This window comes from Lepisosteus platostomus, chromosome 9 (assembly GCF_059453375.1).
Source record: "Lepisosteus platostomus isolate fLepPlt1 chromosome 9, fLepPlt1.hap1, whole genome shotgun sequence".
NCBI lineage: Eukaryota > Metazoa > Chordata > Actinopteri > Semionotiformes > Lepisosteidae > Lepisosteus > Lepisosteus platostomus.
In genome coordinates this window covers 44,985,158-45,012,988 of record NC_142619.1, presented here as the reverse complement: position 1 = coordinate 45,012,988, position 27,831 = coordinate 44,985,158, and the positions used below count along the sequence as shown (strand labels likewise).

General features: G+C 36.4%; 2 protein-coding genes across 5 annotated transcripts in view; one reads left to right on the top strand and one right to left on the bottom strand.

Moving 5' to 3' along the window:
• Positions 1-1,178: 1,178 nt before the first annotated feature.
• Positions 1,179-7,897, bottom strand: dus4l (dihydrouridine synthase 4-like (S. cerevisiae)). 4 transcript variants are annotated; one of them, XM_088645195.1, is made up of 8 exons: positions 7,743-7,897; positions 6,780-7,030; positions 5,815-6,021; positions 5,160-5,366; positions 4,503-4,620; positions 3,835-3,957; positions 2,546-2,772; positions 1,179-1,524 (listed from the first exon to the last, which is right to left on the bottom strand). In XM_088645195.1, the coding sequence occupies exons 4-8, from the start codon at positions 5,314-5,316 to the stop codon at positions 1,262-1,264; spliced, it is 888 nt and encodes a 295-aa protein (XP_088501321.1). In that variant the 5' UTR covers positions 5,317-5,366; positions 5,815-6,021; positions 6,780-7,030; positions 7,743-7,897; the 3' UTR covers positions 1,179-1,261. The 4 variants fall into 4 exon arrangements, with proteins under 4 accessions (XP_088501321.1, XP_088501319.1, XP_088501322.1 ...); XM_088645193.1 differs by having other exon boundaries at positions 5,160-5,281; XM_088645196.1 differs by having other exon boundaries at positions 5,160-5,281; positions 5,829-6,021.
• A 122-nt stretch (positions 7,898-8,019) lies between these two features.
• The window catches only part of cog5 (component of oligomeric golgi complex 5), a 187,072-nt gene continuing 167,260 nt past the window's right edge, over positions 8,020-27,831 (top strand). Inside the window, exons 1-6 of the mRNA XM_088645186.1 lie at positions 8,020-8,168; positions 12,192-12,331; positions 14,877-14,934; positions 17,228-17,282; positions 17,513-17,582; positions 21,346-21,466. Of these exons, the coding sequence (XP_088501312.1) occupies positions 8,120-8,168; positions 12,192-12,331; positions 14,877-14,934; positions 17,228-17,282; positions 17,513-17,582; positions 21,346-21,466 (493 nt within the window). The 5' untranslated portion in view covers positions 8,020-8,119. The remainder of the gene's footprint in view (positions 8,169-12,191; positions 12,332-14,876; positions 14,935-17,227; positions 17,283-17,512; positions 17,583-21,345; positions 21,467-27,831) is intronic.

Here is a 27,831-nt window from a genome sequence, read left to right as displayed (position 1 = left end):
TATCTTAAGGATATTTGCAGGCTGAAAAAGACGGTTAAGATATTTCAGTTCATCTATTGCAGTTGCAAAAGAACGTAAAGAATGAACTGTCTCAGAGATAAAGATCATCACAATGGCACGGAAATTGGCGCTGTATTGTGACTGTTTCACTAAAGAAGGAAAAGATAACATTCCTCAGGCTGAGGAAAGACTTAAGTTTCATATTCGTTTACAGTATATTAATATAGGAAAGAGAACTGTTGCAAGCACAATGATTCACTAAAATTATAGGGTATATACTTAGAAGTGCAAAACCTAAATGAATATACTGTACTATTAAAACTACATGCAGTAGAAATTATTCTTTACAAATATTTCATACAATTTTGGTTACTAAGATGCAAGAAAGATATCGTTGCTTTTCAGAGAAGAAAAACTAGATAAATTCCTGGTCTCAAAGTCAACCCAATGGCCTCCTTCAAATGAATAGTAAAACACAAAACTGAGGACACAAGTGGAAATTATGTGGACGCATTACTATACAAAAAGCTTTTTTTGTAGCCGATATCTTGAATTCCATCAAGAAACCGTTGGACAAGATTCAAGATCAATTAGCATCATCCAGGTGCGGGCTGCACATTGGTGGTGGAAGAAGGGCAGTCTTCATTATCTGTAAAGCTTTTTGAGCAGAGTGGCCAGAAAAAAAATATATACATGTAATGAATTATTATTGAAAAAAATGTACATGATTGGCTGAGTTTTAAGCTTTTCTTATGCTTAGATCAGATGGTAATTGACTAGTTTGCTCATAAATATCTCATAGCAGTGTTTCTAAACAACAGGTGTGTTACACCAGTGTCCTGTCTAAATTCCACTCTGGGCCTGAAAACATTTACCTAAAGTTCCCCATTAACATTTTTTGCAGCTGTCCGCCTGATCTGCTATATAATGGTGCACAGTGGCTACCACTCCTCACCCAGGTGGGTGCTGCACTTGGCTTGTGAGTAAAGTGGCTTTTCTCCTTCAAAACAAGTTTCCATTTTTCCTTTTACAAAGCTGATTTCAGATCCTTACCATAATATTTTTCCATCAATAGTAGTCTTTTTATGAACTGTGTTATAATTTGACCAACATATATAAAAAGATTATTTAAAAAATTACAGTTGGTTTAGTCCTTTTTTCAAGTCATACAATACACATTGTATGTAAAACAACTTTATTTAAAAAAAAACTCCACTTAAAACAGCATTTAAAAGGTTAAAACATTTTCCCCCTGTAATTCCTAAACGATCTCACGAGCGGAGCCGTAAGTTTCATTCAAGTAATCTAGAACAGCAGAGGTGCTAGACAGAGCATTAAAAACTTTCTTTTCTTGTTGCGAGGTAATCTTCTCCATCATGTACATTAAATGGTGATGAAAGCAGGTGAAGGGAGTTCCGTGTTCTAAAGCAATGTCCACCCAGTCCCAGACACATTCCAATGGCGTATCTTCATACCCAGCAAACATTGCTGGATTGGCTAGCAAACCTCTTGCTGCCATTACACCTGTGGAAAAGAGAAGAAGAGACAGTCTTTGTAGCATAAAATTAACAATCGGTGTAATTCATATATTTTGTTTCCAACATCAGTGTGGAGGAAGGGTTACCTGTCGGTTAGTACAGCTGCCTCGTAGCTCTTAGGTACTGGGTTTGAGATTGACGGTGTCTTCTGTGTGATGTTGTGTGATCTTGTGTACACGTGGGTTTTGGGGTGCCCAGGGTTTTGTCTGGGTGCTCCCACATGCCAAAACATATCGGAGAGGTCAAGCAGCATCTCTAAATTGTCTCTGCATGCCTGTGTATGTGTGTGTGCCCTGTGTGTCCAGTTTGAAGTGTAGTACCACCTCGCATCCCAGATCGGTTCTAGATTACTGAGACCTTTACCAGGAATTGGAGGCTATCTGATAATTGAGGGAAGGCTACTTCAAATATTTGTGTTGGCATTTCTGCAGATATTGCAGACAGACATATTTCAATACTATAACTATAAATGAGATAATTCCCTAGAACACCTTAAACACATAGTTACTAACATGAATGTACGCATTCAGCACAATAAGGAGAGGTATCGCTGACAAATACGTACAGTTAAACAAAACCTTTAATACAATGAATAAATTAGTTAAGAACCATTTCCAAAATAGTGCTGGCATTTATCTCTTAACTTGATTATGAAATATAGACTAATGAACACCACAGAAATGGTGTGATGTTCGAGGGCAACAGCAGCAAGTCAAGTTTTTAGATAATTACCAATTACAAATTGCAAGGGGGCAAAGAAAAAAATAAAAGTAAGTGGTCATTTAATAGAAAAAAATATTTTAAAAAATGTACTCTGTATTGGCCACACCTACAACCTTCCTTCTCCCTGCTGATTGGGAATCTGACTTAGAGCCATTTCATTTAGAATCTGGTTGTACACTAGGGCTGCAAAATAAGACACGTTTCAAATGGCAGGTTTTCTAACTACTATGTACTGTAAGCATCCTCTTTTTCCAGAAATACGCACAGTGACCATGGTCTCTTACCGTCAATCGCCGTGAGCTGGCGAGTAGACTCTACATCTTTGAGATTCTTAATATCACCGTTGGCAACTACAGGGACAGACAAGCTGTCTTTAATGGTCTTTATTGCATCGTAGTGCACTGGCTGGTGACGTTCGTCCGCTGTCCGCCCATGGACTGTGACCCAGGAAACACCAGCTGCCTCTGCCTTCTGGCACAGATCAACCGTCAGCCTGATATCACGATGGATTCTAGTCCGAAAGGTGAAAACAAAGAACAATGCAATACACTCTAGATTAATAACTACATGAGAAATCTCAGTTATAGTTTTATTCCATAAAGTATTGGGTGGCATTAAGTTTAAATTATACACCCATTTGGAATGTTACTTTCCCGGGCAGGATTTTCATACTGGGAGACATTAAAAAAAATATCTGTTACATGAAGTGAATACATTTATTTTGGGGACAGCTGGTCTCTAAGCCCTAGATGCCACCCTGTGCTAGACCCATCCTACAGATGTTCGGTGTGGCAGGCACGGCATCCAGAGCACAGCGGTCATCTTGCAAGAAAGCGCTCATACATAAGCCACATGAAGATGTGCGTTGTCCTGCTGGAATAGACCAACAGGAAAGGCAATAAGTGAGTTCTCGGGAAAAGCTTACTGCATTTTGAGATACGTAGAATTTAAGGAACAAGTAAAGGTTTATTCCATGCTGAAAAGAGAAGAACCACAACGTTTTTCAGCTGTGGAGCATTCTTCGGGTGTGAGGGTACGTACTGTAGCATTTAGACATTCCTAGCCAGACCATCACCTTTGGGCCTCTGAATGAATCCTGTGGAGTTGTAGTGATTTGTGCTCTCCCAGACTGTGGATACTCATTGCCAAACTGCATTCACCTGTTACATCTTGCTAGGTTAGAATATTCCAGCTGTGAACACCCTCAAAGTTGAGCAACGGTGCGCCGAGTTGTTCATTTGAAAGTGGGGCATATTGGTTCCTTCCTGGTTTTTCTATTTTGATTTTCACCATGTACGACATTTAGTAGGTCAAATCACCACATCTCCTGTGCCCAATCAACTCTTACTAATGAGCTGATTTAGCATTAGTACCAATTGTGAAGGTCACTCAGATGGCCAGTCAGAAATGATAAATTAATCAAAATGACACCAATGTAATTCTCAAAATTAGTATACCTTTCTACACGCATATTTTTACAAACAGAGTGACAGGCTTCTTTTAATACTCTATATGATCATGGATATACTGTATAATGTAATGAACTGTACCAATAACCAAACAAATGCATTACCGTATTTTGATGGAGACTGAGAATTTGGGATTTTCCACTTGGTTTCTGACCTGCCTCACCATGTCTCGAACAAGCTCGGGCTTGTTTATCAGGCAAGCACCATATCCGTCTGCCATGGCCCATCTTGATTAAAGCGACACCAAAAGCAAAACGTCATAGTGAACAACTGAAAAAACCTTCTCATTCACCTGTGAATTTTTGTTTTGTTACAACAATTGCTCATTAACTTTGTTATGGTACAATTCACAAATGAAATTAATTGGAGACAGAAAACAAATACAGTCTATATCACTTTTATCACTATTAATGTAAAGCTCTGCTTAAAAACATCAAATTAAATATATTGGAACATAATGGGAGTCAAAGGAATTAACAGCCTGATATCACTTTTGTCCTTGTTGCAATGCTCAGCTGAACTTCCACTGTAGTATATATCCAATTGTTACACACGTTAAATAATTATGTGTACATAGTTGTACATTAAAATAACAGCTACATATTCATGGGGATCCTGATGTTTAAAGGCACTAAGTTATTAATCAATTGTATTAATTATAATTCACTGTAATCCATCTCCTTCAGATCCTTTCTTACTTCCCTTGATCCTCAATACCTGAGGGATTTAAGGGACTTGAGTCAACGCTGGATGGGTTATGAAGAGGCATCACCTTTGTGGACAGCCACAGTTCAGATCCACTCCATCAGAGAAAGGCGAGACTATGCAGGCAGCATCAGCGAGTGTCTGAGAGTCCTTGGCAGCAAACTGCACAATCAGAGGGCGATCAGCTGTGACACAAGACACAACGCAGTGGCATTCTGGACTAATGTTTCAGACTCAGGACTCCCATACTCAGATTCACAGGCTGTGATCCACACTGATGCTCCTGTAACTTTGAGTAAGCTCTTGTACACTACCCACACTGCAGAAGCAAAACCTGCTATATAAATAGTATCTATAAATCTAATAATATAATAACAATAAAATATATGCAATTATACATAAAACTAAAAACATAATAGTATCTATAAATAGATACCAAAATTTGCACAGGAAATAAACAAGTAAACTTTAACCACTTTAATATGCCTTTCATCAGCCAAAGCATCAACCAAATAAAGAAATGTCCGCTCTTTGTGATTTTTAATAAAATGAACAGACACAAGTTTCACTGAATTCTTAGTATCAAAAAAAAATGTAACATACCAACCTTCAGTTCAGATACTCAGTTTTATTTAAAACACTTTTTCTTAAAACAGATTATATTATTACCTATACTGTATATCATATAATATAGAGAATGTAAAGTCATGCAACAACAGATTACCTTGACTTGTTGTGAATTCACTGTCTCTAGCCTTATTAGATCGCATGAAGTCAGCAGCGACGATCATGGGGGTGAAACAGAGGTCGCAGTCATATTTGCGTACAAGAGATCTAAAAGCCAGCCTTGGAAAACGAAGAAATGGCATATGAACATTCATGTTTATACCTGTCCTGCCAGTTTGTGGTTGCCCGTCATCACAGTTGTCCTCTAAGAAAGAAAGGTTTTCCACACAGTGAAGGAGTTCAACACAGGTGCCAAACTATACTATGTTCATGGCACAAAGTTCAAGAAATGTCCACATTTTAATCTAAAAGGAGAAACAAATACTATTCTCCCCTTTGTACTATTCTCCCCTCAGTAAATTTGCCAGTGATATAGGCAGCAGCTACAGTATATCACCTTGCAACTCACACCTGGCATGATGCTAGGATGGGAGACCTCCTGGGAAAAGCTAAGGTTGCTGCTGGAAGAGGAACTAGTGGGACCAGTAGGGAGCACTCACCCTGTGGTCTGTGTGGGTCCTAATATGATTCTTCAATTTGAAAACTACTCCACCTTGTGGTGGGGCTGCCGTTGTGCCACAAAGGTGGGTTTGCTATACTTCAGAGGTGGATAAAGAGGCTTCCAGGCAAGGAAGTGTTATAATTGTACTTACTTTGAATAGCGTACCATTGGGGCGCATATTTTTACAACTTGGCCTTTCTGAAATAGATCCATAACATTTTCCATGTCCTTGGTGATAACAGAAAAATCCCACAATTAAATGTACTGTACAACACCGCGATGCACTGGTGTCTCGTCCAAGGCGTATCCTGCCTTGCGCCCGCTGGCTGCTGGGATAGGCTCCAGCTCCCCTGCGACCCTGTGTTGGATGAAGTGGTTAGAAAATGGATGGATGGACAGATAACATGTACAACATGCTATAAAACCTCTGAATGGAAAAAAAAACCCAACATTCTATTATCTATTTGATATCAATCATGGGATAAATGAGGGCCTTTAATCAAAATGGTGATTCTAATGCATTTCACAATGAAGGCACAGCTGACCCCATAACCACACATTCAAGTACAGCTGCCTCCGGATGTCTACACTGTGGCCTTTTTTAAGGGGCAGGAGAACCACAGGAGTATCCTGAAAGGAGAGGTAGTGTGCATGGTAACCTTATTAAAGATGTCCCTAAGGTCAGATTTTATAATGGGTTGCCGTTACAAAACCATGTAAAAGGTGCATCCCGTTCAGAATTGCCCAATGACAGTTTCTAATGTGACAATATATAGGAATTAGTAAAAAATAGACAGAGGCAGTCCAGTCCTCCAATAGCCCTCAGCATTTGGACTCACCACTGATGCCTTTTTTTTTTTTGCCAAAGTACAGACCATGCTCAGTCTTGTCAAACTTCTATTATCTGGCAAGGTAGGACTTGATAAGTGTATTCAATCTTCCATTACTATTCCATCATATTTGTGTGACCTGTTAGTTTATACCAATTCATATCAGTTTGTTACATTAAATATACCTGATTATTAAATACCATGAAGGCCAACAAAACATTCGTATCCAAAACCACCCATCCTTCTAATCCTAATGAAATAAAACCATATCTTTACGAAAACGTACCTGGTAAACTTTCCGTATGACACTTATGATATTCCGTCCTGTTTGATATGCTCAGATCACACTGACTTCATAATTAGCAGAAGTAACACCAAGCAGATTTATGGTTGCTTCAGTTGTTGCACCGATAAGAAACGCCCTATTCTCTTCGTAATCAGGAAACACTATAAAATATTTATTTTCCACATTATATAGATTTCCAATACAGGGTCTCATTTCAGTCGCCGTTTCCAAGTCTGGTTCAGAGGACGGTCCTACAATATTTCATAAACAGAACTTAATTGATAAAAGGAACATAAACTGAATTAAGTGGTCGTCTCTGATCGATACTACGATTAACGGTTTACAAAATAAAATATGAACACTGAATTAACAGCTGGGCTCAAACTGTTTTGTCACTAGTAATGCAAACTAGGCAAATAAGTAATTCCAAAATACTTTGTAAGCCATAAGCATCATTCTTTCCAACTGCACACTCAACACGCCGCTGTAATTAAATAACTCGTTATGCGCCTAATTTGTACGTAAAGTACTATAACCAGAATAACCAGGGCAACTTCCATTCGTCTGCATCCGCTTGCACCAGGATTTGTTATATTTAGAGTTCCTGGAGACGTCTTTGCTCTGTCTTATCCAAAAAAGTATTTATGTTGTTGTTCGTCTTGTTTTTAAATAGTCCTACAATAAAAATACTTAAGAAGCTATGGCTGTCAACCTCACTAGTAGCTGATCTTGGGTTTAAAAATCGAGTTTTGAATCCTGTCTCTTTAAGGTTTGAGTAACTTCCACCTTTTATTTTACTTAGTATCTACTCCCCTAGCTTTGATTGAATCGTCCCCAGAGAACTAAATCATTCCCACTGTTGGCTGCCCATGGTTAGCAACGAATCATTAAAGATGTCAAAAGTCACTTTTGAAATCGCTTTTATCAGACTAGGGTAAACATTCGATCGAGTAAATAACTTACGTGTTATAGGTAAGTGTCAAAGTAAATCATATTAAAAACTCAATCGTTTGAAATTAAGATGGTTTACACTGGAGCAAGCCAAATATTCCATATTTTGTAGAAACTCGGAACTGTTCAACTCCCACAATGCACCACGTGTACAGGGACTTCAGTTTGTACCTCTTCAGAATACGCTCCGTTGATGAAAGATACTTATATTTGTTAATAAATGTAAATACACCTATTGATATTTTATTCAAAATACGATTTTACACAAAAGTAAAGCGTTGGGAATTATCGCAATAATATATATTTTTATAATATTGTGCCTCTAAAAAGCAGCGTTTCCTGACGCTTGATTTATACGTCAGCAGATAGGTAAGGTGGCAGTAGCCAACATGGAAGGAAGTAAAGAAACAGCGTCCACAAATGAACTTTTGAAAGATGGTAATGCATTTTTCATATATTTGGAACCTGCATTATTAGTACATTTACACATTGTCTTCTTTGTACACTTTATATTTGAGGCTAGCTCTAATGTGATTGAAGAACTAAGTTACATTAACTACTAAAATTGGAGGCTGGATTTTTTTATTTCGTATTGAATAGCTGTTAATATAAAGAAACAATTGAATAATTTCTCGTTTAGTCCAGTAAGCGTTATTTTTACTTGCATAATGGATAGCGTGTTCTTTCAAATTAGCTAATGGTTAATGTTGTTTATAGTGTATTGTCATGCAACAGCATTTTTATGTATAAATTACTCAAAAATGACATATTTAGTAATATTGAAATGAATAGTGTACGAAATGCATGCATAATATAATGAAGATTCCCAGTCCATTTAGGTAGCTATGGACAATTCAGGGTGCTTTGTTGCATTGAAATTATTTCCATTTGTGATAATGATATCAAAAACAACACCAATGAACGTCAACTGTGTTTGTGATCGGTCTGCAGTCTTCAACCTGACATTCCCACAAAATACTAACCTGCATGTAACTGTTTTTTTGCATCAGCGTTCGTGAATTAGTACAGTAAGAAACATGTATACAGAATGAATTTTAATACTGTAGTTATATGTATTCGCCTAATTAACTCCACTGTGAAATGTAGACATTACGTGAACGTATTATGGCACTCAAATTTGTTCAGATTTTTCAACCTATAAGTCGCCATAGGTGTTAACCTTTTTTAAGGTGTTTATTTGAACTGTTGCTTAGGTTTCGGGAAATACTGCACTTAAAACCTTTATATTAACAAGAAAGTAAGTTACTTTATAGTTATTAAAAAGTAACCGAATGTTTGAAGGAATTTGCCTATTTAAAATACAAAATTGATATTTGATATATCGGGCAACACACACTACTCAATTGTACAGACTTCTTCGAAAAAGAAATGCATATTTATATGGATACTCAAGTCTATTAAAAACTTGTTAGCATATTGTAAAAAAGTTACTTTTTCATGGTTGCTCAGATTTGAGTGAATATGAAGATTGCGTGGCAATACATTTATGTCTCAATGTGTTAATAGACATAATCTACACAAGTACATAGGGGTTGCAAGGACACTGGTCTTATAACTTTTATATGGGAAAACTACGTCTTCACTGTAAGTGCGCATTACAGACTGCGTTGAAAGGCCCTCTGCTGGCTACAGGACACGTTGCAGGATTTCTCTTGCACTTGTTTGTGATTGAGAAAAGAAGAAAATCCAGTGTGCATATCATTCTACACATACATCGTTTTATGATTATTTTTCGTGTTTATGACAAATCCTAACACTTCGGATTGTTAAAGCAAGACCTTACCATTCTGTACAAGTGAAATTAAACCTCACACACATGTGGACATTTTCTTTCCCAAACATTCCTGCATAGATTTGTGTGATACTGTGACTCTTGTTTTCCTCTTGTTGATGGAATCATGTTCATGTCCACTGTGTATCTTCTGATTTGTATATAAAAAAAACATCTTAACTGTCCTTACTGTAGAAGCCAAAGGAATGTGTAGATTCTTAAAAAAACCTTGTTGTAAGAACAGTACTATGTAGGTAAGGCTCTTGTAAAAGGTAAAAATGAAGAAACTTACATTTTCAATATACTTTAAATGCTTTACTTATATCATTTTATTATTAATAATAATAAATAAAATACAGTGTCTATAGGACATCTACACCCCCTGGACCTTTTTTCACATTTTATAGTCAGTACCTCAGATTTTCATGCATTTAAATGAGGATTTTTTCCCCTTTTCTCTACACAACCATACTCCACACATTTGAGGGGAACAATGTTTTTACTGGGAAATAATTATACATTAAAAATATGAAAACTGAAATATCACAATTGGATACGTCTCCACTCCCCAGAATTAATATTTTGTGAAAGCAAATCTGGCAGCAGTTACAGCTGTGAGGCTGTAGGAAATTCTGAAAATCTAAATTTGGCAATATTTGTTCTGTTCAAGCTCTGTCAAGTTCCTTGGGGAGCTCTGATGGACAGCAGTTTTTAAGTCATGCCTCAATGTTTTGGTTGGACTTAGGTTTAGGGCTCTGACAGGGCTGCGTTGACCTTTTGTGTTAACTAGCTGCTCCCGTTAAGCTTTGACTGTGTGCCCCTGAAAGGTGGAACTTCTGTCCCCATTTCAGCTTTCTTGCAGAGTATGGAAAATGACTTTTTTTGTACATTACTCCATTCATTTTCCCCGCTGACCTGACAGGTGCCCCAGCCCCTGCAGGTGAGGAACATCTCCATACCATGATGCTCCCATCACCACGCTTCACTGTAGGGATGGTGTTCTTTGAGTGATGTCTTGTTTTGGTTTGTGCCACATGTCACACTTCGCATTTAGGCCAAAACATTCCATTTTTGTTTTTTCAGACCACAAGACATTTTGCAACATTACTTAAATGCCGTGTTGCTGTTTTTTCCAGTAACAACTTTCTTCTTGCCCATCCTGCCATATTGGCCTGGGATATTGTTGTCTCTTGCACACTTTGACCAGTCTTGACCATTGAAACATGTAGCTCTTTCAAAATGGCCTCTATTAGCCTCTTGAATCAATCTTTCTAGACTGAAGCAATTTTTGGTCATGTCATGTATTTTCCACTACTTAATATTTGTTATTATTAACAAATATTAAGTCATCCCTGTGCTCCCAGGGATGTTCAAGGCCTTAGAAATTTTCATATATCCATTCCCTGATCTGTACCTCTCCACAACTTTGTTCTGGAGTTCTTTTGAAAGCTCCTTGGTTCTCATGTTTGAGGCTTTGCTTTGAGATGCACCTACAGGAACTGCGGAACGTTTCCTGAAATCATTTGAATTGCTACAGTTTAACACAGTTGGAGATCAGTTAATTTGTTGTGTCATTTTGAAGGTGATTGGATACACCTGAGTTAATTTAGGAGTGTTATTACAAGGAGGATGGAAAGTTATTCAACCAAGGTATTTTAAGTTTTGTTTTTTTAAATTCTGAAGGATAGTTGTGAAGTGGAATGAGTAGATAAAAATATATATATTTTAAAGCATTTTAATTCCAGGTTATAAAATCTGAAAGGGGCTGTAGACTTTCTATAGACACCGTAGGTATCTGATAGTATTTGCATCATGTAATATAAATGAGGATTAAAGAAATGCTGAGATAAAGACCATTATCATAACAGTACAGTTGTTTTAAAGCAACTGTAGTAAGCTAGACTGATTGTTCTGCTTTATTCCATAATGCTTATTTTGGCAGAGAGCAGGTATATCTGCTATCTAGGCAGTGGTATCCAATGTATACTATACTTCATCTGTCTGCCGAATTTCCAAGCCATAATTATGTTTCTCACTAGGAGAATTAGACTCATCAGTTTTTGTAGCAATATTTATGATTTGTATTACTGGAAATCCAGTCAGTAATGGATTAAGTTACTTCAAATTTGGATACATCTACCTGCTCTGACAATATACTATGCTTTGTCTAAGTGGTTCTTATATTTGCTAATGTAGAAAGATATTGATTTATCAAATATATCCATGTATTTTTGAGATAAAACCAATTTCAGTTCTGTAGTACTGATTGTAATAAATGAATTATAAGTTTTTTTCACTGAACACAAACGTATCTCCTGTACATTTCAGGGTGGGAGTGCAGGGGGTTCAGTACTTTCAAACCAAGCCATTTGGCTGCACCACTACTGTTATGCTACAATGATGCTGATCTTTCATTTTATATTCTGAAATATTTGAATTGTTTATTTCTTGGCATGAAAACTTAATTTCAGATCAAGTATGGCAATCGCATTACATAGCTAGGTTATTGAATGTGATTTTTCTTTCTTTTTATACTTTCAGATATCAAGATATTTTTTTCCAAGAGTTGCAGAATTGTGGTTTTATGCACTGTAGTTACCATGATTCACAGTGTAATTTTCTAATTTGTATATGTTGCCTTCTTGTAATACATTAAACTTTATTTCCAGAGTGCTATGCAGATTTTTGCAAAGAAGACTTCGATGTCAAGACCTACACGGCTCAAGCTATTCATCATGCAGTAATAACCGAGCAGCTAGCTAAACTTGCCCAAGGCATCAGCCAGTTGGACAAAGAGCTCCATTTACAGGTATGTGCAGATAAGTGCTATACTGTATAACAGTTCTGAGGGCAAATACAGGACACGGGATTGTTGTCTGTTGGTTTATGTTGTGTGATGCAGTACAACATGCAACAGCTGAAGAATGCCTTGAGCAACATGTCCAAAGGGTAAGCATTTTCATCTGGAGTTTATAAAACCAGCTGTCTTTTTGTTCTCGTTTTTCAGCAGAAAGTCAGAAGCGATTGAAAAATGGCCTTTTATCATACTTTCTGAAGCCTGGTTTAACACAAGATGGAGCTTCAATGATGCTTGTTGTTTAGGTTCTCGAACCATTCACGCTTAATCATAAAAAATTTTAAGGGAAAAATTAACTTTTTAATGCGCAATTTAGACTAAATTGAATATGACAGGTAAGACACAATTGATTTGCACAATGCTGTCTAAAGTACTGTTCTAGTTTTAAGGACTTTTGTTAAATACTTAATGCTTTCTGTTCTATTTTTACCAACCTGTATATTTTGAAGAAGTTTTCTGTAGTCACCTTCCCGTTAAAACCCACCAAGAAAAGGTTAGGGCAACAATCTGAAGCACAGCTCGGCAGAATTGGGATTATTTCCAAGCATATGTTTTATACCTTTGGAGGTGTTTAAGAAGATTAAAACAATGTCATAATCCTATGAAAGTGAAAATAAAAACAATTTTTAGAACAGCTGTTCAATGTAGTTGTTTATGTATTTTTTCCGTCATTATTCAATTTATTTTTTTAAATTTAGAATTGTCTGAATGCACTGTATTTGGTATACAAGTCTAATTATGGTTAGCCAATTGTTTTTCATGCCTTGGCTATGGTTCCTGTGATGACAACACAGGAGCCCACTTTCGAGTCAGTCGGCCTCTAATAAATCACAGACGGCACAGCCCTGTCGTGAATCGGTGCCTTTAGGAGGAGAGGTGCATCAGTCACAGACTACACCGCCTATCTGCAGGAGCCTGGGGGGCTGCAGGGGACGCTGTATCAGAGAGCACCAAGAGAACTCTGGGTGACAAATCCTGTCCCACCCCGAGCAGTAATCGGCCAATCGTGTGCCACTGTTTGGGGTCAGTGTTAGCTAGTGACATGACTCAGGCTTGAACCTGAGTTCAGAATGCACTCACTCAAGCACTTTTACCAGTTGGGCTACTTGGCACACCCCATTGTGCAAATTATTTGGTTAATATTCTTTTTCCCATTTTAACCACCCGTTCAAAATTAAAATAATCTGAAAATATATGGTAGTATTAATTAGTATGCAGTACACTGTAGCCTGGTAATCTGTTTAAGATACTCTTAGGAGATGAGTTAGCTGGCATGCAAAGCTGGTAATAGTCAGTAGGCATCAGAGAATCCTGCAGAAAAAGTAATTCAATAAAAGGATGTGCATCAAACCATTTGAAATACATTAACTGGAAAGTCCTGGTGATCTAAACTATTTTTTAAAGCAGTTACATTTTTAGTTTCCCAATGCTGAATTTAATTTATCAGCCATTGGATTATGTTTGTAGCAGAAGTGACTCTGATGCTGTTATTGTGTGAAATTCCATTTGACTTTGCTAGTGTGCTGTTGGAGCAAAAATAATTTCTCAAGAGATGATCCAAAAGACCGATTCTAGTAGGGTTTGGAGGTGAGCAAAGTATCTTTTATTCTTTTTGTGACATGCAAACCCAATTGTCTTATCTTTATCAACATCTTATCAACATGTCAACATCTTATTTTTATTTCAGTTTTGAATGGTTTGTGATCTCAGAAACTATAGTATTTTATGGTCTTTATCCATTAGAATGCCAAATACCTGTCTAAGGATAGCAACCTTCATAAGGAGTCTATGAAAAAATATGTAAAACAATATGATGTGAAATGACATTATATCACAGAAGGGTGCACCATTAATTAAAAACAATATCCTACTCCAAAGAGGAAAAAAAATAGATGGGCTTCCTTTTGTGCCTTACAAGATTTTGTTGATATATGTGGTTATCAGGTCAGTTCCTGTCCTGTCTCTGGTGCTTATGAAACTGAAAACCAAGCATGACTTTAAAAGCAGATAAGCAATATTATCAGTGTTTCAGTTTCCAGGGAAAAGCAGTTGCAACATCTAATTGCATCTGAAAGTTTGAAGATATCTAGATCCATGACTAATATTAGGTACACAGTTCATGTAGAGGACAGTCATTGAGCTGTTGGTGAATATTTCAGTCCTTATTAAACAAAGAACAGACACACTTTCTTGTCAGTTGGGATGATATAGATAGCTTATTCTTTCCATTCATGTGGTAGAGGGAAACGTCAACTTAATGAGTAGGTCACCAATTCACTTCTCAAGATCAGATAATGCAGGTTTCAGTGGAACTGTTCCTACAGTCTTTATTTATATGATCTAGGATTGCTTTGCATCTGAATCATAAAACAATATTTTGTTGATAAATGATACCAAATGAAACCAATAATGGAAGATGGGAGGAAATCAAACACTTGTAAATGTGTTCAGTAGTTATTTAAAATATCCTTGCATTTCATGTTGATTTTTTTTTTAGGTGGTAGCAAGACACGAAGACTTACTGGCCCAAGCAACTGGGACTGAATCCTTGGAAGGTAATTGTCCACAGGGAGCCCTTGTTGAAGTGTTCTGTAACAAATATACAAAGATACCCAGGTGTTTCAGTTGCTTTTTTTTATTTGCTGCTGGTTTCCAGTCTTTCTACACTCAACACAACCATTTTGATTTTTTGTACTTGAATTACCTATAAGGCTGCTGCACTCACAAAAAAAATGTGGTTATTTCTAACGGTAAACTCTTTTGGTTATTTTTGTTTTAATTTCACAGCATTGTGTATTTGTCTATCATTTGATGATGGAAAATCTGTTTCGCATAAGGGAATAGCAGTGTTCGTTTGTGGAAATTAATCCAACCAATTTATTTTTGAAAGCCCTGCTGTGTTCTGTGGATTTTAATGATGAAGTGTTGCTCAGCATGATTTCACAGTGGCTTCGCTTCCTTCATATTTTATGATTAAAGAGATAATCCTTTCGGTTGTTACCAATAGATTTTGAGACTGATTCTCACTGTTGTTGATTGACACTTTTCTTGCCAGTTTGAAGGTACAGAAGCTTGCATGTGATGCTGTGGCAGGTATTGACATTTGCTAGAGATCTGCTTTGCTTTTTATTTTTGGCATGCAGCGAGCTCTGCATTAGTTACTTTGGTTTAAATAATGCAAGTGTTCCATAGCTTTGTTGGACTTTTAGCCTTTAGATTTTTCTGATCTTGTCCTAATAGGCCAGGGGGTGTTTCTCTGAAAAGAAACTGCATCTTTAGCTTTTATGCTTAATCAAGATCCTGTTGAATTATGTATTTAAAAATCCATTCTGTTAATTAACCTCAGGGTTTCTTAACCCCAAGGTTCTTATAGAGCATTTAGAAAGTGCGATGTATTTCCCATTTGGTTGCACGTTCACATCTATGAAATTAAGTGTTGCTCTTTCTTTGCCTGTTGCTCTGCTGGGTTAATTTAATAAGTATTTCCAGCAGGTGGCGCTTCGGCCACATTGTCAACTGTGTGGCACTCTAATGCATAGGAAGGAACTGTCTGTCTTTTGGGTTGCTTCTGTCTTTAACCAGGTTTTGGGTCTGTGTTTTTGTAGTAGCTTAGTCACTTGTGTTGAAATATGTTTTCTAATATTTTTATATCCAAGTACAGGTCCTTGTTGTGGGAATATTTAACAAACTGCCACAATAGGATGATACCTTTGGATCAGTTAGGTACTAACTGCTCAGTGGGCTAAACGGTCCGAATAGCTTCCTCCTTTGTAACAATTTTAATGTTCCTGTGCGCTGTGTTGTCTCGGCATTGTTGATCCTCTTATTGGGTGCAAAGCAGGACTCGGACCTTCACAGGGCACAGAGCAAACACAAAAACAATTCAGACACCGATTAACCTAGCCAGCATACTGTACTGTACCTTTGGACTGGAAACTGTAGTGTCTGGGGAAAACAATATTGACAACAAAAGAATATCTCAACTCCCTACAGGTTGCGCCCCTCTCTGGAATCAAATGCAGAATCCAGGAGCTGTGAGGAAGAAGCATTCGCCATCTTGGCCTTATTGTGTTGAAATGTATTCTAAATTTCACTTCCCAATTAACTCCACTTTATCAATTTGACATCCTCTGATGTCTAAGAAGACTTTCATTCAGTGCTACTCTGATTGAAATATTTGAACTTAATGGATTGGACACTTCAGTTAAACACATTTCATGCAGCTAAAATCTATAGAACTTATGACTAATTAGTGTCTACTCTTTGAGCTTGTTGAGCCTTTGCTTCTCATGTGGGTAATGCTGTTACATAGAAGAAAAATAAAACAAACCTTTGCTCCAAAATGCTTGTGGGAGCATCTTTTTTTTTAATAATGTGATATGTTGACTTGAACTAATAAAGTTAATCATTCTAACTTTAAACTTTCATATAAAGGTGAGTCTCGGTGGTGCACTCTGCCTTGTTAACTAGGATGGTGTGTTGGTGAGTCACAGATTTTGAGGTGCCAGTTTTCAGTGGAGACTCGGGCACAATGCGACATTAAGTTGATGTGGGCTTGAGAGTCACAACTCTCCAATTTTCTTCCTCTGTCGCAGATCAGGTAACCACAGAAGCAAAGGGAAATCGTTCAAGCTTGAATTCCCAGAAGGATGGAAACTGGAAACTATTTAATAAACTTCAAGCAAATGAATTAACAATATGGATATATTAGGAGACTAATGTTAATGGTTGGGTTATTAATTTGCTTTTCTAGCTTGAACTTTTGATTTATTGCTTTAATAAAAAGCTTAATAAATTTAAAATTGATTTTGCCCATGTTTTTAAAAAAGCTCTTTTTTCTATTCACAGGTGTACTTCAAATGATGCAGACAAGAATTGGTGCTTTACAAGGAGCTCTTGACAGGTACTAATTCATCACCTCTGTTGTCTTGGATGTCTCTGTGAATTCAAAACTGCAGCCATAAATCCACTATATGAATTAAGTCTAGTACGCTGTTATTCAAGAAATACCTTATTGCATCGGGGAATGTTTAGTACTATTTCAATGTGTAGTGTTTCGCTGTCATTTAAGAATTTTTTGAATAACATTTTGCATGAAGTTAAAATGGCTTCTTTTTTTTTTTTGCTTAACAGGATTAGGACCAAGATTGTTGATCCATACAATAAAATTGTTGCTCGTACAGCACAGCTGGCTCGATTACAGGTATGTCGGTGACCATGTTTTTCGCCTCGTTATTTACCTTATGTAAAACATCTCTTATCCAGATTTTAAAAGAGATGATGAAAAAGGCATCAGACATTTCAGCGTGGATTAAAATCTCTTTGGCTAGTCCCTAGGATTTCCTTGAACATTTCTGAGCTGCTTTTGGATGGTTTTGAAAGCTAAAAATCATTCCTGCAGAACGGATGAGATTAGATTTAATTTCTACTGTAACACGCTTTTCCAAAGCACATTTTTAAATGACAATGTCACCTTGAAAAGGTCTTTAAAGCATTGTAGACTGGAAATAAATTAAAAGGCCTGGTCAAATGTTTTTGGACTTTGGCTGTTTTACCTTTTTAATAAAAAAACTAAAACATCCTTTGCTAAATTAATTTAGATTTTAAATTAAAAACATCTTCGGGTTCATCGCTCAAAAGTTCTCCATTGGAGTATTTCTGAATTTAGAGAAGAAGCTAATATACTGCTTCTTTAGGACACACTAATGCATGATTATGGTACATATTGATTGTAAGGCTGAAGATCTATCAACTATAGGGCTGCACACAAAAAATAACTAATTTACTGCGTACATTAATTATTCAATGAATCAATGACATATGCTAAACACTATACTAAAATTACACTGGTTAAAAAATAAGTACTGTAAAAAGGAGTTAAACCTTTTTCTATGTGTGTGGGATCATTATCTTCCTTTGAATTTCATTGTGTATCTTGTGATTTTATTTTTGTGAAGAGCAAGACTAATTTTTAGATTTGAGGTTTTAATGTATTGGTTAAAATGCGTTGTTTAAATATTACTGTACTGCATAAAATACTGTTAATCAGAACTGTTTTATTAAAGTAGTTTTACCTATTTTGCTGTTGTTGACAAAAATAGTTGTATTCCCTATTTATTCATTCCATTAGACAAAGGAAGGTCTTAAAGCTTTTAATTATTTCACAATATTGTTAAGGTTATGTGTTTTTATGGAGAGGACTGTACAATGTGTGGTGCGAATGATTTTTTAATTGACTTGAATTGAAAGATTATGTAAGAAGAAGGAAGAGCTGACTTAATAACCTATCTTGTATTTGTTGCTGTAAAAAACTATATTTAGCATTGCTTCTTGTTTTTCTTTTAACAAATGAACTCTTATTAGAGATATGTTTTCCATTATTGGTCTTCCATTGAGAATTCACTCTATCATTTTGAGTAGTAAAGATAAAAGACTGTCATGCTATCAGCATGCTTTAGTTTCATTACATCATTGCTTTTGCTTGAAGCTCCATCATCATGAAGAAATAAATTTAAAACTGAAAGCAATGGGATCTTTAACAGTTCCTTTTTTGAGTCTCAACATTTGAGATTGAGCTTTACTTTAACTGTATGACCAGTAACAAAGATATTGGTAAATCTCTGGCCCCTCAACCCTAACAAGTCTGTCGGTTTCTGAAATGCATCTGTGGACGTTTCAGAAAACCCGTTTTGAGGATTTCCTGGCTCATGGTGGCTTCTTTATTTGGTTATGCATAACAAATTGGCATTAGTACACGTCTTGGAAGTGCTACCGTACAGTATATAATTTCCTCTTCTTCCTACCTTCCCACATATTTTATGGCTACATCAAGTCTGTCTTGGCTAATTCTCTTGAACTGTCAAGTGGCACTCTGAGTGTGCTGAGCTCTGTGTCCTGTTTTTTGCCATCAGATTTTTCCTGCTGTCTTGGCTGACTGTCAGAGTAAATGGCATATGCTGTAGAGTTCACTTTAGCTAGTAACTGGAGTAGATATGTATCTGTGGTGAAGGTGACGGATATATTTTGATTGCACGTCTTTCCTTAAAGCAGCTGTGATGGGTATTTTGAAGACAGAGAATATTTTTGTATAGGCTTATAGACATCATATATATACTCTATTTACATGCTTTTTTGGCTAGGACAAAGGAGACAACTAAATTAATAAATGATTATGCTGTGTATTGATTTTAAAATACTTGGAATAACTTTGAGTTTTTACTGGCCTTGCAAAATGTTATTCCCAAGCCCAACCCCTGGAAATATGGCAGGCTGTCAGGCTGGGATTTGAGAAGTGGCATTCACTGCTGCTACAAGTTGACATTGCAGTCATGTTTGACATTGCAAAGGGAAGTCTCTCCTGTACGTAATCATTATTTATTGTGTTCTTCCACAAGATGACCTTGTTTCAGACATTCTCAAAAAGGAGAGGTTAAACGTTATTTCGCTGTTTTGAGTATATCTCAATTAATCATTCATTTATTTTGGCAGCTAATGAACTCCAGATCATTTTTTCATTTCAAGAACCAAATTGATGTAGTTCATGCAACTGTAATCTCTGAGTCATAACATCATCATTTATGTATATACAGACAAAAGGGAAGGTTCCATCTTTCTTCTTTTGCTGTCCAGCTAATGCATTCATGACATCATGACAGTTTTTGGAAAGCAGCAATGATTTCTTAATGATGTTCTAAAACATTTTTGACCTTCTGTATTCACGGAAGGGGAATACATTTTGTAAAAGTCTGCTGTGTACCCTCCTGACTTACTGCATAAGTGTTTTCAGGCCTCGTCCTTTTCACTTTATTTGAATAAAAACATTGAAAGAATTCTCATCTTCAAATGGGTTGTGATGTTTTTAGTTTTCACTACAGTTATTGTAGTGAAAACTAAAATCCTAACAGATTATTTTCCTTTTCATAATCCACAGTCTTGTCCTTGTGTATCGGGTAACAGACCCTGACTCACCTCTGGTTTAACTGGAGGCTCACCTGTCCATCAGGAGCAGTCAGAGAAGGAGTTTAGAGTATTCATCTTGTCACCTACAGTGTGGTGGAGCTTGTTAGTCATGTCTTAGATTTAGTGTTATATCCTTGGCTGTGTGTTGTTACACAGCCTCAGTAATTGTAGGCATGTTGGTTACTGCTGCTAGTAGACAAAATCCTGGGAGAAATGGCAGGTTGGTACTTTTGTGAATGTTTTTCATTTTTACATCTATTTTTTTTTTCACAAGAGCACCTGCTGTAAAGAACTGCTCTATTTTGTCACTGTTTTTTTTCGCTAACCTATATTTGTATGACTGCTGTGACGAGCTTTGAGCTAACTGCCAGTTGGTTTTAGTAAACTAAAATTATTTAATTTTTTCAGAATAGAATGTTTTTAAAATAATAATAGTAAACAGCTCCGCTTGGTTATGGAAATGGAAATGGATATTGGTTATGGTTGAAAAGCATGACATTTTGACTGAAACATGCTTGCTGTAAATACCATATGAAAATCATTCTGGAATTTGTTTTACAGTGGCAATTGTAAAAAAATGTATAATATAATTGTTTCCTTAGCAGGTCCCATATTATGTTTCTCTGCTTCATGCGGCACAGCGTAAATTTGATATGATCATGGCTTTATATGTACAGTAACCAAACCAGATAAAATAAGGGGTGCACTGTGCTTGAATTTCTCAGAACAGTTATGGCATAATTTTGCTTGCTGTTATTATAAGTTTGGATAGCTTTGTTTAATGTCATCGATTTCGTTTGAAAGCAGCCTGTCCTTGATGTGTTTAAACTGTTGAAATGAGGTGAAGCAGAAGCGGATGTATCCCATCTGGGTTTGGTGGTATTTGTTTTGCCTCTCAAACAACCACAAACGTTGATTGACAGTGGATGGCAACATCCACCTCACAGTCTTCCATGGCTTGCTGTCATTTTCACGTAACGATATTCTTTCATGCGGTCTTTTCTTAGGTTGCCTGTGACTTGCTGCGAAGGATAATTCGCATCCTGTACCTCAGCAAGAGACTCCAGGGCCAGCTTCAGGGTGGCAGTCGAGAGATCACCAAAGCTGCCCAGAGCCTGAACGAGCTGGGTAAGTTTCTGTCCATCTATTTTCTTACTGCTTTATCCAAAATAGCTGGAGCCTATCCTGGCAAGCAGCAGGCACAAGGCAGGATACACTCTGGATGGGCCATTAGTTCCTCACAGGGCACACACAGACATGCATACAGTATACTCACACCAGGGCCAGTCTTGCTGAGTGCATTTCTTAGTTCATTAACTTTTTTAATTAAAAAGTGAGGTAACGTACAAGAATTGCAGACTCCTAGCACTTTATTTCAGTCCTCTGACAACAAGGCACTTTTTATCTGCTTATCTGTGTGTGTCGTCACAGTACACGGATTTAGCCTGGGTAATCCATTTATTGTAGTCCTTGTAGCTGCCAGATTTGTGCAGTCGTTTGTGTCTTGACTGAAAAGAGTTTTCTCATCTCTGCTAGCACATCAGGACAAAAAAAAAAACCTTTGACTTACCCTAAGCGTATACAGTAATATATATATTCAAGTATTTGAAGTATTCAAGGCTTTTCAATTGCTATTCTGAGCATTAAAGCATTCTTGCTGTTAAATCCTTTTTCTTTTACACCATGTTGCTTTTGAGATTGCAGAAGAGCTCTTGAACCAAGTATTAGAACCACTTGGCTGTGTGTGTGTTTTTTAAAAAAAACAACAGATGGTTTTTGCACTACAAAAGTACGAGTACCATAGACTTTCTTCTCAGAATAATGAAGCCATAGTTTGCTGTAGAGCATGTAATCAGTGGTTTTGTACGTAAATACATATGTTGTGGTAAGACTTATGTACACATTTTGCATACATCGCACAGTATGTGCCAATTGAATGGAACTCAACAAATTGTTTGAATTTGTGACTGTTGTTGCAAATATTGATCTTAATATTGATAAATATGACTTGAAATAAAATAACATTTCTCAATCAAAAATGTTAATGGAATTTAAATATTCCATTATTCCAGCCTTTTTCGGTAACAGTTCATGAACAAGGTTGTGGTCCCTTTCAAGAAGTGTAGCCAGGCATTTGGGGTTTGTTCTCATGGTCCTTTCCAGGGAACACCTTTTTCTTGGACACTATACCCGCTTTCAGTAGCCCTTTAACTACACTTCATAGTGCTTTAACTTTAACCAGTGTCCTCCCCCACTCTCAGATTTGATATTTGTAGTCATGGTCTAAAGCTTGATGAGTCACTCTAATGCAAATAGATGGCTTTTGAATTTCCTACTGCTTTTAATTTGGAGGAAAAAAGTTACGATCAACAGGTTAACATACAGTTGATTCAGTTATTGTATTGTACGAATAACACACAGAAGTCATCTCCTCTGTCAGAGCCCATCCTTCTTGTGGCTCAAAATAGTGTTTTTGGAAGGAAAAGCTTATGACATTCATGTGTCTCATCATCCGCAATTCAGTGTACTGTGTGAATATGTTAAGCTCTTACATTATAATTATTCCCATATCTGAAAGAAATTAAACCAGAGGTAGAGGTTATAGCAGTGCCATAAGGGCCAGGTACAGTAATTGTATGAATGGAAGGATGCGCAGGATGAGTTATTGTAAGCAGTTATTGCGTGTCGTTTAATGACTTGGAACATAATGATGAAGATAAATAGAGCTTTAAATAATCAAGGTAAATGAAGATGAAACTGAAACCTTAGTCACCCACCTGAGTGAAAACACAATGTTTTCCGGTGGACGTACCTTATATACGACAGCATTTCCAGTATCTGTAAAGCTGAGTGTGCCATTGATCCAGAATGATGTGGTGTGCTGCATTTACCTGGTCCGTCAGGACTGGGGGTCACATGGTCACGCTGCCAGTCTTTCCCCTGTTTGCTCTCCCAGCATGCTTTTTTTCAAGAGCGCTGTCCCTCCTCTCCCATGGTTTCCGAGGTGTGTCTGTTTATGCATTGTGAAATTTTTCTAGTTTATATTGAATATTGCCGCAAAGCAGTCGGATCAGTGACAGACCTGTAGCACCCAATCTGTATTTTTCATTTTTACTTTTTTTTCCAAGCTACACAGGATGCAAGGCCCACACCTGATTGCAGGCTTTCTTAATGAAAATTTTAATCGCCTTGTTTTAAATAACCCAAAACTGAAATTGCCATTGAAATGGTGTGTGTGTATAATCAGGCTGAATGCAATTTGGATAGAAGTAGAGTTGACCGAAAGCTGAACAGGCAATGAATAAAAAGTAATTTGAAAATAGAATTAAAGAAAATATACTTAGCACAAAGAGCATGGTTGTCAGGCTGTGTTTCTAGAGTGCTTGTTATTTTCAAGTTTAATTGGACTGATGAGTCAGATAACTACTAGCAAGTGAAAAGATGCTGTGCAGAGCAGAGGCTACAGAGTTGCTGGTAATTATTTGAGCTTTAGAACTGCCACACAGATTTAAGTATTAAGATATACATGATACCTCCATATGTTGTGCTTGTACAGCCTTACAGTGGGGAAAAAAAGGCCACAAAGGAGCAAAACACAGAATACTAGGGAATACTATGTAATTTTACTTACATGGACTGTAATTTACTCACATCCAATAGAGTGGCGTCCAGTGTTTCCTTCTGTAACGGACCCAGAGATTTCATGCTTGCTTAATGCTTTTTGTGTATTACAAGAGCAATGGTCTTAGGCTAATGCAATATTTTTTTTAATTTTTTAAGAGAGATTTTCCGAATTATTAGTTTTATAAGGGATGTTGCACTATCCTTTCCTTTTCTAAAACCATGACTGTTTCATTTGTGAGCAGCTCTTTGAAATTGACTGTGACCAATAATTTGTGAAGCTAGACAGAAGAGTGTTTGATTCCTTTTTTTCTTCTCTGTGATAGCAAAATCATATTAAATTACAGTAAGTGTGCATTGTCTTTAGATAATAGAAAAGCTATGCACAATATGTAATATAATTTGTTTCCTTTTCTGCTTTGATTCTGCTGGCTAATGCAAGTTTCAAGTAGAGAGCAGGTAGGATTTAGCCTGCAGGCACAGAGTGTTCAACAAAACGGGTCTGTTATATGGATTGAGTAATAAAATGGAAGTTAAAACAGTGAGGGGGCACAGAGGCAGAAGAGATGCTAATGGGAGGAATACACAGCAGAGCACAGCTTATTATTTTTATAGGGAAGAAGGTCTGATAAGTTTTGAGTTGCAGGCTTTAAATTAATGTGCACTGCCAATGGGTGAGAAATACAGAAGCTGTCAAATGTGATGCGTGGAAGAAAAACCATGACAGTTTTTTTGTATGAGAGCTAACCATTTAAAAACAATATGTGATTATCAAAGAGCTACAGTATTTATCAGTAAATTTCAGGACAAATTTTAATTCAGAATTGATAGCTTGGAGTCATTTTCATGTCAGTATGTTTCCTCATGAATCCTGATTGTGAATGTGGAAATCCTTTATCAGCGGGTGTGCCCTGTATTACACTGATTTGTCTTGACTGCTAATTTTGTAATTAAGGATGTTGTTGGACTACTTGTCTTTCGATCTCGGCACACTCTCGAGAAAAGCCGAGAGGATCAATTTAAAAGGTACCTTCTGCAGTGTCTCATACATATTAATACAAGTAAAATATCATTTTAGTTTGACTCTAGCGACACCTCCAAATTTCTGATGACTATGACCTTGTAAATAATTCATTGTTTTGTGAATCTGAATGTCAGAAAGATGTTAGTCAGGAAGCTATCTTCACCTGTTCTAAGGCCGTAGTTATTATATAACTGTATGTGTGTGGTATTATGTAATTAAAAGCCCAATCCCTCACACAGTGAGTGAGGCAAAGGAAATGCAATACTCTTCTACAGCCTTTACTTTGAATGCAGAAACATAAAATTATGCTGTTAGCCTCTCATTCTTGGTAGTTTTTTTTTTATTTCTTTCACAATATGCAGTTGTCACAGATGTCACAGTATATATTAAAGAAGATGTCAATAGCTGAGTGCTTTTCTGATCTTTTTTTGTTTATCATATACAGGTTAGTTCTTTGTGCTTCCATTTTTCCATGTTCCACTTTTTGTTCTTCCTTACATCTGTGTGAGTAATTATATTAGTTCTGCCAGACTCACTGTGGGGAAAGACAAAACCTTCCAATTATTGCCCTCGGCTACTCTATATACTTATAAAGAACATGTGGGAGCTCAACAAGTTGAACACACTAAATCTCTAACAAAGCCACTGTTGGGGAAAGTTCATTTTAAACATTATAGTTTCAAGTTACATTTTCATATGTATTGTGTTTTTGGCTGAAGGAAAATGAAAATGCAGGAAAAATGTGGCAAACAAATTAGTCACCAGGGGATTGAAACAATACTTGGGAGCTGAAATTCTGGAGACTAAAAATGTTGAGAAAAGGTTGAATGGGAACATCTGAAGGGTTTTGACTGTTGATATGGTAATATGTGGCAATTATCATAGGCAGGTCATTGAATTTAGAAATACAGAATGTGATCATTCTCTGGTTGCTAAAAAACGTATCTTCCTATTGTGAAGAGTGGTACTGGCAAAATTAGTTTGAACACTACATTATTGGCAAGCAGATGGCCAATGAAAAACCTGTTAAAATTTCTGACCCTGTTTATACCTGTTCATTATAACATTTCATTTTCTCATTGCCTGTTGCAGGAGATCAGGATCATTGTTTTATTTTATATACTGTATATACTGTTGATGCAAAGTGCTGTCTTGTGATTCCGTGACTCACTAGAATTGGGTAGATCCAAGATGGTGTTCATGTTATTCCGTAGTGAGTGGAAACAAATCGTTTTAGTACTAAAAATGTTTGTCCTACTTATAAGACCAGCAGATGCAGTTAAACTCAAAACTATTTAATTTGTTGGAAGACTTGCACATGTTTTTATATTTTCTGATAATTGAGTTTTATATTTAAAAAAAATAGTTAAATATAACATTTAACTAGCTGCTGAAAATATGCACATAAATCCGAAACTAAAGCTTTAAGAACAGTGAAAGGTCTCTCACAGTTAGTTTCCATTCATAGTCATATAAACAGCATCAGTAAATAACTAGCTTGTTCTTTTTTCAGTGACCAAAATTAATGAATATATCTTCACACTCAACTCGTCCACCTGTAAAACCCATCAAAAATTGTACAGATGAATTTCTGGAGAATGTTTTCATTTGTTGTCTTGACAACAAATGTTTACTTAGGGTTTTTTGTTGTTGTGCATAATAGCCTTAACTGCTTTTTTTTCCTTTCCTCTGGTCTAAAAACTCATGGAAAACTCATTGATGACGAAACAAAAAATGTTTCCAAGCAAGAGAGGTTCAACTATTACTATTATTAAGTTTTTATTTAAGCCTTGAAGTAACTTAATAAAAACATATTATTCTGTATTGGAAATATGATCAGATAATTTAGAGAAAGTACAGTCCACTTTCTAATCAAAATTAGATGAGATTATTTAAGAAACCATGAGCTGTTTCAGAAAGTGTTTTTGAAAATATGCAATTGGTAGAAGGAAGCACACAGCCTAAATGAGTTTTTCCTAATATTAAAATTATTCCACAACACATAGCTCCTTGACTGTTTTGAGAATATGAGATAGTTATTTGCTTTTGCATCTGAAAAGTAAGTCAAGGAAAAATGTTTAAATCAATACATTTTTTTGGGTATAATTGTCATTTATAGCTCTAGTTCATCTGTTTCAATCATTTTTCTCATAAAGCTAAATAATTGCTTCTATTACTTTTAGGTTAATGGCTTGTAATGTTGTTCAAATTGGGGGAAATTGGCTAAGTAATTAATAGGAATCTACTGCAATTAAAAATAGAAAGACTCCTAATTGTCAAGAAAAATAACAGAATGCCTCATTAACATTTTGACATTACATGAGCGCTTTTGATTTTTCTAAGTGAAGAGAAATTGCTGGATATATCAATATTAAATCACTTTCAGGAAGGAAAACATAAATGTACTTGTATATTCTTATTCTGGTACTGTGGTATTCATAATTGCCCTTTTTTTCCCAAAATAAAAAGATTGTGATTGACATTTTTGAAACATTATGCTCACTGCAAAATGTGTTCCAATTTTTCTCTTTACAGATAGAACCCATTCAAAATTCCAGAATGGTTAGGCTGAAAAACATTTTCATTTTATTTTGATTTTCCACATCTCTATTGTCTCTTTCTTCATCATATAACTAGAAGTTTAAGTAGGGAGATGAATCAGTATGCATAGGTTACAAAGGAAGAGGTAAAGGTTTATTCCATGCTGAAAAGAAAAAAGACGCAATGTTTAGGCTGTGGAGCCTTCAGCAGGTGTCCTTCTTTACACCTGAAGAAGGCTCCACAGCCAAAATGTTTTGTTTCTTTTCCTTTCAGCATGGAATAACCCTTTACCTGTTCCTTTGTATCA

What these genes read in the sequence shown, in the direction of transcription:
- dus4l (XM_088645193.1), bottom strand. Translation starts at nt 5,888, where the DNA reads ATGGAAAATGTTATGGATCTATTTCAGAAAGGCCAAGTTGTAAAAATA. An exon ending in TGAATTCACAACAAGTCAAG is followed by an intron (nt 4,621 to 5,159) that starts GTAATCTGTTGT and finishes CTTGTGTCACAG; the next exon opens with CTGATCGCCCTCTGATTGTG. An exon ending in CCAGCTCACGGCGATTGACG is followed by an intron (nt 1,525 to 2,545) that starts GTAAGAGACCAT and finishes TCTTTTCCACAG; the next exon opens with GTGTAATGGCAGCAAGAGGT.